This window comes from Macaca nemestrina, chromosome 10 (genome assembly GCF_043159975.1).
Source record: "Macaca nemestrina isolate mMacNem1 chromosome 10, mMacNem.hap1, whole genome shotgun sequence".
Classification (NCBI taxonomy): domain Eukaryota; kingdom Metazoa; phylum Chordata; class Mammalia; order Primates; family Cercopithecidae; genus Macaca; species Macaca nemestrina.
Window position 1 is genome coordinate 25,077,010 of NC_092134.1, and position 13,516 is coordinate 25,090,525.

Below are 13,516 nucleotides of genomic sequence, written 5' to 3' on the forward strand. Positions count from 1 at the left end.
ATGGGTTTCATGCACACTGACCATTTTCTCCTTTACACGGGTGCAATTCCATATACGAGGACCTGCACAGACCCATTATAAATGGATGGTCATAACGGCAACTTGTGGGATACAGTTTCAAAACACAGAGAGGCAGGAGAACACAAAGGCAATTTTACACACAGAGGCATGTAATTCTTCCTGAGCAGCTATGCCAGTCACACAGGCACAAAAGTAGTTATACACCAACCCACCTGCCACCCTGAACATTTTCTGTCTCTATCTCTGTTTCTTGTCTCTCTCTCTCTGTCTCTCTATGCCTCTCTGTCTCTCACTGTCTCTGTCTCTCTCTCTCTCTTACATACACACATGCACACACACACACCCCCCAGGAAAACATCCCATTTGTGAACCTGTCTTACACAACACTCTACCACATGGTAGAATCATCAACAAAACTCGCATTTAATGATGGTGTTGACCTGAGGAATCTTCAGACAGAAGCTTGTGGTCAGAGGGGACCACCAGCAAAGAACTGACCCAGGTCTTGGACCAAGAGTCTTGCAGAGAGTGTCAACCTCCCAGTGGAAAGGAGGCCAACCCCTCCACTGCTTCATGAAAGAAGACTAGAAATTCGCCTGGGGGAAAGAAACACGGTACAAAATACATTCAGAGCCCCGTGGGTGGGCCCGGGGCAGCCCAAGTCCTACAGATGAGGGAATCAGGGAAGGGTGCCACAGGTCTAATCCCTGTGTCCTTCCTTTGCATGGCCAGGTTCCAATGGGCGGAATGTATTAATCATATTCCTCTTACAAAAATATATCTCTTTACACGCATCTTCTCCGTGGTCTCTTTGCTACTTGGGAATGAGCATTTACCTGCACCCCAAGGCTTCAGAGGGACCGCTTAGGGAGGCTGCTCCAACAGAATAGCAAAGAGGCTGCGACCTATGGCTTTTTCATCTACACAATGATGGATGGTGCAGGTTTGGACCAGGTGGGAAGCCACTAGTGTCCGGGGTTGGGGAAGAGATGACTCTGGACCAACACTTTGTAAGATTGATGCTCTGTGATTCAGGTCCTCAGAAATCCTTTGGTTTGGCATCTCAGCATCAAGAGAGCAGTGTTTGTATAGAAATGACACAATTTCATTCACCCCATTCCTTAAAGGGTCCTCAAGGGAAGCTGGCCCTGTTGGACTATGATCAAGGGGAGACAGATGGTCTGGGAAGGTAGTGGGGAGTCCATTTTGGGTGTGGTTCCATCTGATTAAGAGCACTCTTGCTGTCTCACCTGGATAGCAAAGTACCCATTTGTAGGGGTCAGAAGGGCAGTGTAAGACCGACTGGAGCCCACCGTGGAGAGATGTGTCACTGGGGCTCTCTCTTAACTCAAATTCTGCACGTGGCATGTGGCCATCCTTGTGGGCTCATTGTTGGTGCCTGAGGTTCCCTGAAGGTGGTATCAGGATTTCAAGGTCACCTCCTGGACACAGCATGGATAGAAAGGGGCAGGGTTCATGCCCTGGAGGTGGAAAGGCAAGCAGCTTGTTTCTGAGAAGCAGTGTGGCCTGGGGGGAGGGGTCTCATGACACCAATGGCCCCACATGGTGTCTCCAGTTAACCTACCGTGAGCACCAATGCCTCCCCACCCTACCCAGGATGTCAGAAACCTAAGGCCACGGAGAAACTTCCCAGCAATCTTTCTTTAGAACAGAAGGTGGCCTGAGTTAAACATCAGTGCCAGTGCTTCTTGGGTGCAGATGAGAAGGGGGCTGTGCAAGCTCAGCCCAGAAGGGACAAGCATCTGGGGCCACATTTTTACAATAGCCCCCTGGGCTCTTGCATCAAGAGCCTCGACAATTGCCACAGGGCATCCAGCAAGTCTCCGTGATATGGATGAGCCCTCCCTCCCACAAGCAGAACTCAGAGTGGTGGGGGCAGGGACACAGGAGACAGAAAAGAGTCCATGTAACTAGAACCCCCAAAACAAGATGCTCCACATTGCCAAGGGGGGAATACGTGAGCAGAGTGGTAGTGCCTGGACAATCTCTTCCCTTGAGCCTCCTCTGTCATGCAGGAAACTCATTGAAGGCAAAGAGCAGCCAAGGAGATTGTCCCCAGACCAAAGAGAGGACAGATGAGTGGGGGTCACCAGGGGTCTTGAGTCCTCAGGGCCTACATGGTCAGGACTCCCAGTCTACCCTCCCCCTGTGTGGACGCATCATCTTGGGTAGTAGTCATCGGGGACACCCGTGAGGTTCCGCCCTTTGAGGGCCGCGTCCACCATCTTGATATAGGCAGAGATGGTCTTCTGCATGTCTGCAGTATACGGGTCATACTCGAGCTTCCGGAGCCCCGAGCGCTTGAAGTTACCATCCTTCTGGCTCTCCACACAGAGCAACCGGTCCTCCCTGACAGCCACGCCCAGCAGGTTGACCATCCGGCCCAGCTGGATGAAGAGGTCCTGCTTCAGGTCCTCAAAGTGAACCACCAGCACTTTCTTGCCGAACTTGAGCCAGTCCAGTGTGTGAGTGGCCCACCATGGGGCATAGTTCCTCACGAACTCTGGCCACTCTGCAGAGAGAGGAGAGAGGACACAGTCAGAGGGAGGAGGAGTTCAAAAGATCCAGTCAGATGGTGCTGGCAGTGGTTACTGTTTTTCACAGCACAACACAGTAACACAATTAACAATTAAGTGTAATAACACAGGCTGGGTGAGATGGCTCACACCTATAATCCCAGCACTTTGGGAGGCCAAGGCTGGAAGATGGCTTGAGGCCAGGAGTTAAAGACCAGTCTGGGCAACATAGCAAGACCCTGTGTCTACAAAAAAAATAAAATAAAATAGCTGGGCATGGTGGTGCATGCCTGTAGTCCTTGTTACTCAGGAGGCTGAGGTGGGAGGATTGTTTGAGCCCAGGAGGTCGAGGCTGCAGTGAGCTATGATGATGCCACGGCACTTCAGCCTGGGTGACAGAGCAAGACCCTGCCTCTAAAAAACAAAAAGAATAACAACTTAGCTCAATTCACTCCTTTTAGAGCTCTAAACACACCCCGATGCTTCTCACCTCAATGCTGTTTCTCTCTGGAATATTCTTGGCCACCACCTTCTCTTTGGGGATAACAATGTTACTTGTTTGGTGATTACTATATGCCAGGCAAACCCTATATATAAGTATGTGTTACTATAATATAACATACAGCATATTATTATGTTATATATTATTTATGTTAATACATATTAATTGTATATTTTAGATGACATACTTGTATATTAATAAATACATTAATATAGCTCTTAATTCCACTTAATCTTCACAACAACCTTATGAGGTATCATCATTGGCTCCATTTAACAGAAGAGAAAACTGAGGCACAGAGAGGTTAAGTAATTTGCTCAAGGTCATATAGCTAATAACTGGCAGAGCCAGGATTTGAACCCAAGCAGTCTGGCTTCAAACTCTTGGCTTTTAAGTACCAAGTTTTTCTGTGTAGTAGTGGTATCTCCTCACAGGATAATAATAGGGTTGTTGTACAAAGTAGAAAAAAACATATAGAGTTTCTAGCATGGTGCGTTGGGTTCAGCAGGTGATCAATAAATGCTGGCTATTGTTATTACTGATACTGTTCTGTTTTCAGGTCATCTTCTCAGACTCCCTGAGCTCAGGCGGGTGCTTCCTCTGGGTTCCGCAGTTCCCCTCTCCATTCCCCGCAGCCCCCCACAGCTCTCATTATGCTGTGCAGAAAGCCCCCACCTCTGTAGTCTGTCTCCCCACCAGACGGTAAGCTATCTGAGGGCAGGGTTTACGTGGGACTATTTTTATCATCATCTTCACACATTTCTGTCCTACCTTTCTTTATTCTTCAGGGAAGTGTCGTGGTGAAATGAGAGGATGGATTGTCATGCAAACTGGGAGGGGGCATTTCTGACTTGAAAGACAGGTTACAGAGAACCTGGGAATTTCATGGGGAGAGGCAGTCAGCTCCTGGAGCTGCTGAAACTCCCACGAAGGAGGAGCTGAGGAAAGTGCAGAAAGGGGACCTGGAGGGTGTTGGGAACAGAGAAAAGGAATCACAGCCTCACTTCTGAGCCCCAGCTGGAGAATCAGAGGGCAGGAGCTCCAAAACCATGAACAGAGACCTGCTGCTTCTCACAAGGCGAAACACTACCCGGTGCCCGCCAGAGCAGGCAACAGGAGAATTCTGTTTATTGAACGAGGGTGGTGAGTCCCCCAGGCTGCACTGGGGAGCCCAGCTGGCTCTTAAAAATTAAGTCCTAATCCCTTGCTGGGTGATGGATACCCATTATCTTATTTAATCCTGCTGACTACCCTGAAAGGAAAAGGACTACTGTCCGCCTCTCACCAGGGAGGAAACTGAGGCTCAGAGAGGTGACGTGACTTGTTCATGGTCACACAGACAGGAAGCACCATCCAGATCAGGCCTGCCTGGTTCCAGGAGGGATCTTTCCCAGGCACCAGCAGCCTCAACCCCACTTCTTCCCACTGCCTGTACTCAGCAGGTGCTCAGTGAACGGTTGTTGAACTAAATTGAAACTCGCAACTGCCAAATTGCAGTGTGGCGAAGGCCTCCCTTTCTTTGCAGAACACATCAGAATCTGTGGCAAGAGTCCTTCCCCACCAAGTCCCCCGGAACATCATGGCTGCTTGGGAGATATTTATGCTGCTGACAAGCATATTTTTTATCCTTAAAATAGATTATTTACAATGTATCTGGCTAATTGGGCCCGTACTGTTATAATGAGCTAAGACCAGATGTATCTGAGTGATTAGGAAAAATCTAGCATGTTGTATGCTCTATTTTCCTTGTTCAGAATTTCCCCACTCCCCCATCACCTCACAGCATTGCTGGTGATTCGGAATAGCTGCTACTCTCAGGGGAGACACCCAGGTGATAGAGACGGTGCTCGTCACCCAGCACCCAGCAACAACACAGATCCAAACTTCTAGGCTTGGCCACCTCTCACCATCTCAAGTGGTTGCTGAAAGAGGGCTGCAGGATGGCTCAAGAAAAAGGAAGGAGTTTCTCAGGTAGCTCCAGGTGTCCTAGTCATGGATGCAGGTGGGATGGAGATGACAGAGTGTCCTTGTTGACTGCAAGCCTCTGTGGGACACCAGCCGCCTCTGTCTGAGGGGCAGGAAGGGAATGTATGTTGCCTGAGCATCTGTTGGCGTCGGGAGCTATGTGGGGCACTCTGCATGCATGATCTCATTCCGTGCTCTGAAGTAGCCTAGAGAGTAGGAATTCTTAATACTGGCTCCATTTTAGACACAGAGAAGAGGAGTCTCAGAAGCAGGAAGTAACTTGCCCAAGTCCACACAGTGGGCATTGAAGGCAGAGTTCCAACCTACACCTATCCCAGACTGAGCCTAATGGAAAACAGTATGGAGATTACTCAAAGAACAAAAAATAGACGTACCATTCAATTCAGCAATCCCACTACTGGGTCTCTATCCAAAGAGAAAGAAATCATTACATAAAAAGACACCTGCACACATGTTTAGTGCAGCATTATTCATAACAGCAAAGGTATGGAATCGACCTCAGTGTCCATCAGTGGAGGACTGGATAAAGAAAATGTGGTACATATACATGCACGTGCATACGTATATAAAATGTTTATTTTATACATTTACATATATTAAGAAACCTGCACTTGTACATCCTAAACATATAAAAATAAATAAATTTTTAAAAAGAAAAATAGAGCACCTGGTCTGATCAGCTCCTGCCCTCTTTTCACTCCAGGACCTGGGAAGCATGACTTCTAGGCTGCCTACTGCTCACTTCACCTTCAGACTGTTGTCTGAGACCTGGGGTCTGTTCATAGACGACTCTGCAGTCAGACTGCCAGGGTTTAGAACCCAGCTCCTCCCCACATGAGCTATGTGACTTTGGAGACGTTACTCGATCTTCAGCCTCAGTGTACCCATCTGCCAAGCGGTGATCTGGATAAGACCCACCTCCTACAGATGCTGTACAAATCGAGCGAAATAAGATTTGCAAAGATCGCCGGCGCGGTGGCTCATGCCTGTAATCCCAGCACTTTGGGAGGCCGAGACGGGTGGATCACAAGGTCAGGAGATCGAGACCATCCTGACTAACACAGTGAAACCTCGTCTCTACTAAAAATACAAAAAAATTAGCTGGGCGTGGTGGCAGGGGCCTGTAGTCCCAGCTACTGGGGAGGCTGAGGCAGGAGAATGGCGTGAACCTGGGAGGCGGAGCTTGCAGTGAGCCGAGATCGCGCCACTGCACTCCAGCCGGGGCACACTACAGCCTGGGCAACAGAGTGAGACTCCATCTCAAAAAAAAAAAAAAAAAAGAAAGATTTGCAAAGATCCTGGTACAGCGCCTGGGACAAGCAAGGTGCTCAATAAATATTGGTTAGTGTTATGATTATCACGATGCTATTCATCCTCCTGTATCTCCTGACTCCCTACATGCTCCATCATTTAGTCCAAACATCCCTCCAAAAGCACAATAGATATCCAAGCTATTTCAGCAGCAGATGTTTGTCCACCTGGCCACCTCCTATGGCAATGCTTCCTCTCTTGAAACTCAATTTATTTTGTTGGAAAGAAGAAGAAGAAAAATTAAAAACCAAAGTCCTCATTTAACTCAGGATTCCTGATCATTGATTGCTGTCTGCAAATTGGGCAATAAAGCCATGGAACATTGGTAATGAGTGCTGGTTCCACCGGAACTGTCATACAGGTGTGCCTGGCAGGGCACGGGCTGGCCAGCCTCCCCTCCACCTTCTTGTTGATGGAAAGAACTGGGGCCTGATTAATAGCTTAACTGTACTTAATTCCCCATGGAATCATTAAACACAGTATCTGTTTCATTAAACAGATCCAGGACAATTCACCTTGTATAATCATATCACATAAAATTTTGCTCTGAACTCACTCTAGGGAGATTGTAAAATTAACTCTACGGAACCCAAAGCAGAGCGGGGTTGGTGGTTCTAGGAGTCTGGACTGAGCGGTAATTGCGAGGGGGGCAAGGGCATGGTGGGGTGAACACACTCAAGAGCTAGGTGACCTTGGCTCTTACAGGGTGACCTTCACATACTTTGTCACTAAGGGCATCCAAAAGCAGCAGTTCTCAAACCTTAAAGTGCACATGAAGTGTCTGGAGAAGTCTTGTTAAAATGCAGATTCTGATCCAGGAAGACTGGGATAGGGCCTGACATTTGCTTGCCTAAAAATCTCCCAGATGATGTCCATGTCACTGGTCCACAGGCCACATTTTGAGCAGCAGAGGCTTATAGCAATGGTTCTTAAACTAGGGTGCTCATCGGTATCACCTGGAGGGTTTGTTAAAACATAGATTGCGGCCAGGCACGGTGGCTCATGCCTGTAATCCCAGCATTTTGGGAGGCCGAGGTGGGTGGATCACGAGGTCAGGAGATGGAGACCATCCTGCCTAACACGGTAAAACCCTGTCTCTACTAAAAATACAAAAAATTAGCTGGGCATGGTGGCGGGCGCCTGTAGTACCAGCTACTTGGGAGGCTGAGGCAGGAGAATGGCGTGAACCCGGGAGGCGGAGCTTGCAGTGAACTGAGATCGCACCACTGCACTCCAGCCTGGATGACAGAGCGAGACTCTGTCTCAAAACACACACACACACACAGAGATATTGCTGGAGCCCCACTCCCAGAATTTCTGATTCAGCGGGTTTTAGGATGGGGCCTAAAAATGAGCATTTCCAACAAGCTCCCAAGGGAGGCTGATGCTACTGATTTAGGACCTTAAAGCAAGGGTCTCAAACTCAAGTGTCTCCAGAGGCCAGATGGTGAATGCAAAGGGGAAGAATGGGCTGAGTGGAGACTGGGGGTTCTGTTCTTTAAGGAAGGCTCTCTGCCACAGCCCTTGCATACCTGGGTCAGGCCTCGGAGGGGGCACTTGGAGAAGATCCCTTCTCCCATCTCAGACTCATGTAGGACCCTGGGCTCCCAATATGAGATGAGGGTGGTGGATCCCCCTATCCCATACTCCCTGCAGCCTCTCCATTCAGCCTGTTCCGACTCCTTCCTTAGTGTTGGTTTAGAGCTCCCAGCTGTCTTGAATAAGGAAAAAGATAAGAGATGGATGGCTCTTGGGAATTAGGAGACTTGTCTGAACCTAAGATAGGGTTGAGGTTCCTCTTCCAGAATATCTGAATGTACCAAAGGGTCAGCAACGTTGTAGGCAGTAGAGCCTGGTGGTTAATGTCTTGGTTTGAATCTCAGCTTAGTCAGTACCTACGGTCTTAGCCAAGAGACTTCTCCCTTCCTGGGATGGCTCTCTCACTTGTAAAGTGGGGTGTACTGATGGTCACTGCCTTTCTTACCCCCTGTGGTCCCTAGAGAGCTTAGATGGGATATCAAATGTCAAGTGCCCACAAGAGCTTCCCAGGTAAGCCCCTTTTCTGTTCACTTGGGACAGCAGGGTGCCTGGGAGGTGGGAGAACTAGGTCCTAGGGCTAGACCAACCTTGGTGGTCTCTGCTTCTCTCTGGCCTCAGTTTCCCCACTACTCAATAGGAATCAGTGGTTCTCAGCCCTCCATGCACATTAGAAGCAGCTGGGGAACTTTAAAAATATTCACACAATGCGGGAGTGGGGTGGGGACAACACACATTGGGGCCTGTCAGTGGTGGGGTGGGAGAGCATCAGGAAGAATAGCGAATGCATGCTGGGCCTAATATCTAGGGGATGGGTTGATCTGTGCAGCAAACCACCATGGCACACGTTTACCTATGTGACTAAACTGTACATCCTGCAAACGTAACTCAGAACCTAAAATAAAAGTTAAAAAAAATATATTGACGTCCAGGCTCCAACCAGTAATAGTCCAGGGTGCAGCCTAGGCACTGGGGTTTTCCCGCTCTCCTCCAGGGACTCTAAGGAGCAACCAGCACAGAGGCCCACTGAGCTCACTGATGTCCCAGGTCTTTTCCAGCTTTGACAAGCAGAGTCTGTCCTACTACCATTTGCACATATGGATATCTCAGCCTGGCGACCAGTGTTTGCTTTTGATTGATTGTTCTACCAACAAATGATTCAGAGGCCTCTCTACCCCTGGGAATGACTGGACAAATGTCACCACCTATCCAAGCTTCCACCCCCTCACTGAGAAGAGGAGTGAGGCAGAGGGAGGAACAGACAAACCGCCTTGAGTGAATTGGGACCCAAGGGGCAGTCCCAAGGGTTTTAATGAGCAAAGTCAGTGTTGAGGGTGTTACCGGTGGATTGCTGAGTTACATCATCCTGCCCTGCTCTGTTCCTCTCTGGGGAGGGGCTGGAGTACTGGAGCAGCCTGGTTCCTGGAGGCTGGATGAGCTGGGGACAACTCACGTTTGCAGAGCGCCTGCTGTGTGTCGGGGGCTCTGGACTGGGTGATTCATAGCCACCAATGGTTCATCTAATCCATTATCACAGTGCAGTGCTGAAGAACGTGGGCTCTGGAGCAAGATTCCCTGGGTTCAAATCCCAGCTCTACCACTTTATGGAAAAACTCCTCCCAACCCCAGCTTTATTAAGGTCTAATTAATATACATAATACTGCACATAATATATACAATTTAGCAACTTTGGTTATGTGGATACACTCATATTACCATCACCATAATCCGTCTAATATATATTTCCATCACTTCTGGAAGTTTCCTTTAGTCTATTTTCTTTGTTCATTTTTGTGTATAGTAAAAAACACTTAACAAGAGATCTACCCTCTTACCAAAATCTTAAGTAAAGAATACCTTCTTGTTAACTAAAGGCACTATGTTGTATAGCAGAACGGTGGAACTTACATCTTGTATAACTGTAACTTCATACTCATTGAACAACAACCCCCTATATCCCCCTTACCCTGGAAAAGCTCCTTAACCTCCCTGAACCTAGGTTATCCCATCTATAAAATGGGGACAATTATGGCGGGGATTTAAGAAGTTAGCCTTTTCCAAAACCCTCAGTAGATGTGACTTTCATTATGGTGGTGGACATCATCCTATAACGGATATGGGACTTTGAGGCTGAGAAGGGTTAAGAACTCAAGATGGCAGAAGTTGGGTCTGACTTCAAAGCTCTGGCTACTGCCCTGGGTGGCTGCTCTGCATTGAAATGTTGATCCATACAGCCCTCTGTCACCTAGTAAGTGCCAGAACTGAGTCTCAAACCCGGGTCATCTTAGTAAGTTCCATGCTTGGGGCTCAACACTGTCATTTCCCAGCTGTGTGATGTGGGGCAAGTCACTTAACCTCTCTGAGTCTCGCCACCCAGAGTTGGGAGTGTTCATTGAAATGATTCCCTGTACCTGTGCTCCTAGGACTTCGTGGCAATACAGCCACTGACCTGGGGCTGGATTCAGGTCTCCTGACTTCCAGGGTGGGGCTCTTTAACCTGTTTCCATCAATCCCACATCAATTTCATGAGCATCTCCAACACCATGAAAGTCACACCTACTGAGTGTTTGTAAAATTATTAAAGCCTCACTGTTTTATAATCTTCACTTTATAGATGGGGCCATCTAAGTTCAGGGAGGTTAATGAGCCCTTCTGGGAGGTGGTAGAGCTGAGATCTGAACCCAAAGTCTTTCTCCTGAGCCCATGATTTTAATCCCCTGTGCGATGCAGCATCCCGGCTCACAGAAGGTGATGCTTGTGGGTGGTAGGGTGTTGTGGGAGGCACCTACTCTACTGGAAGCAGGGACTGGAGCATCACACGTGCCCTCCAGGATGCCCTCCGGGGTTTCTCGCATGAGGCATCCTCTCCTGCTGGCCATGCTGGTCCGGAGCGCGGGACCTTCCCACCGCCCCCTGCAGCCCGGGGCCCCTCCCCGCCCCCTCCTCTCCCCTCCCCTCCCTTCCTCTCCCCTCCCCCTCCCCCTCCCCCTCCCCCCTCCCCCTCCCCTCCCCTCCCCTCCTCTCCCCTCCCCTCCTCTCCCCTCCCCTCCCCTCCTCTCCCCTCCCGAACGGTACCTTTGCCCTTCCAGTGGGCATGCGCAGCAAAGCCTATGTGGCCGCCGTACTTGCGGTTGAACTCAGCCATGAGGGCCTTGTAGGGGTTGCGGATGAGCAGGATGGCGGCGTCGAAAGCCTCGATCTCTTTCTGGCCGCTTTCGTGCGTCTTGATGCAAATGGTCCGTCCGCTGCGCCAGTGGTCCCGCTCACCTTTAAACCCTTCCCGCAGCCAGAGGTAAGGAACAGGACCGGTGAGCCGGGGAAGCAAGAAACCCACCCTACTCCCTTCTGGGCCACTTCAGGAATCCTCATGCATTTGTTCACTCAGTCGTTCGCATATTTATCGAGCACCTACTATGTGCCAGGCACTGTGCTAGGACCCCGGGATTAAAATGATTTACAAAAACATTCACGGGTCTTCAAAAATATTCACGAGTCTTCCTGTTTTTGAGAGTTAGATTGTTCCACAAATAAGTGTAAAACCACTGCCCTGGTGAGTGTTACAAAAGGGGAGTATTAATGCTTGGGTGCTGGCTAGGCACAGTGACTCATGCCTGTAATCCCAGCACTTTGGGAGGCCAAGGTGGGAGGACAGTATGCTCCCAGGAGTTCGAAACCAGCCTGGGCAACATAGTGAGACGCCATTCTCTACAATAAAAATTAAAAAAAAAGAAATTAGCCAGGCATGGTGGCGTGCACCTGTAGTCCAAGCCACTTGGGGGACTGAGGCGGGAGGACTGCTCGAACTAGAAGGTTGAGGCTGCAGTGAGCGATGATCGTGCCACTGCACTCCAGCCTGGATGACAGAGTGAGACCCTGTCTCTTGACAAAAAAAAGAAGAAGAGAAAAAGCTTGGGTGCTGTGAGAGGGGCCAGACAGTGATGTACTGGGTGATTCCTCTTTGTGGGGAGTCAGCGTCCCTACCCCACTGATGATGGGCATGGCCGTATGACTTCCTGTGGCCCATAGAATGAGGGTGAAAGTAGGTTTTTTCAGCACAGTCTCAAGATACATCATATGTTTCTGCTTACTTTCCATGAGGCAGCTCTGCTATCACCATGAAAGGACATGCCCTGGGGGTGAGGGGTGGGGGATTGGTCCCAGATGATGACAGATACATAGAATAGACATGGTCCCAACCTGCCCCCTGGGGATGGGCAGCCCAGTTAGCTCAACCAAAATCATTGACCTAGTCAAGCGGCATACAAAAAGGTTTCCTGGGGGAAGAGATGCGTAAGTATAGAACTGAAAAATGAGGAGAAACTTACCAGCTCAAGAGAGCTGGGAAGGGAGGGCCAGGGGCTGGGAAAAGCAGGTGCAAAGGGCCTGTGGTGGTTGGGAAGAAATCTGTCACATACGAGTGACTGCAGAGGGAATGCAGGTAGCAAGAGGGGAGCATGGGGCTGGAGAGGGTTATGGGGTCTGTGATGAAGAGGCCAGCACTAGACCAGAAAGACTGGGGAACCCTTAAGAGGATTAAGCAAAAAGGAGGGGCATGATCAGGTTTTCCTTTCAAAAGCTGAGGAGCTGAGAGAAGTTCTGTGCAGCTGGAGACTAGTCTAAGCCCTTTACATATACTAAGCAATTCAATCCTCTCAACAATTCTACAAGGAATTTTACAGATGAGGTAACTGAGGCAGAGATGTCCAATAACTCGCCCAAGTTACAGAGCTATGGAAGAGGCGGAACCAAGATATAAACCTGGGCCATCCAGGCTCCCGGCACACATGTGTCCTTCACCCTCTAAGTGCCCCTTAGCTCATGCAAGCTAAGGCATTTGGATACGATATTAAGGCCAGGTAGAAATGTTATTGTACTAGACCTTCAAGATACTGGCTGTGTTTGCAACCCAATGAGTCATTCTGAATATCATATCACCTCTCCGGGCCTCAGTTTTCCTCATCTGTAAAATGGGTCCATGCACTTTCTCCCTCACAGGGCCATTGTGAGAAATTGATGAGGCCCACAGTAACACTTCAATACATTTATTCTGCAGCTAATGCAGAATAAGACTTAGGGTGAAATCATGGACTGAGAAGTCGCCTCGTATCATCAAACATTGGAGTATCGTTTCTTCCCTCCCTGTTGTGCTCTGGCTTTTAAGATGGATGGAGGTGAAGACTGGCTTGATATCTGCTCCTGTTCCTGGAGACCAGGGTCCAGAGAGGTGCAGCCTCTCACACGTGGCCACTAAGCAGAAGAGCCAAGAATGGAATGTGATTTTTTCAATCAGGTTCCATTCTGGGACTTGCTAAGTTAAGTTGCCTGGGATAAGCCTAGCCTTGCAAATTAGCACTGGCCTGTGCCCATGAGAAAATATTAACCCACAGCCTTTGAGGTCGATGGGAAGCACAGTGTCATGGAAAAAATCTCCTCCAGAGGAGAATGAGGAATAGGATGTAGGGGCTTGAGAGAGAGAGCTTTGGACATAAACATTTATGCAAGGCAACGCTGGATATAATTTCATGTCATGTGTTCTGGTAGAGCTCTACATGACATGGACAAAGGGCTTTCCATCCATGGTTTCATTTTATCTTTACGAAAGTCTATTTCACTACGAGCACAG

At 49.0% G+C, this 13,516-nt stretch overlaps 1 protein-coding gene across 2 annotated transcripts in view; it reads right to left on the minus strand.

Moving 5' to 3' along the window:
* Window positions 1-420: 420 nt before the first annotated feature.
* The window catches only part of LOC105497663 (WSC domain containing 2), a 59,545-nt gene continuing 46,449 nt past the window's right edge, over window positions 421-13,516 (minus strand). For both annotated transcript variants that reach the window (XM_071071182.1, XM_071071181.1), the window contains 2 exons: window positions 10,969-11,169; window positions 421-2,554 (listed from right to left, as the gene is read on the minus strand). In XM_071071182.1, coding sequence (XP_070927283.1) covers window positions 2,202-2,554; window positions 10,969-11,169 — 554 coding nt within the window. In that variant the 3' untranslated portion in view covers window positions 421-2,201. The remainder of the gene's footprint in view (window positions 2,555-10,968; window positions 11,170-13,516) is intronic.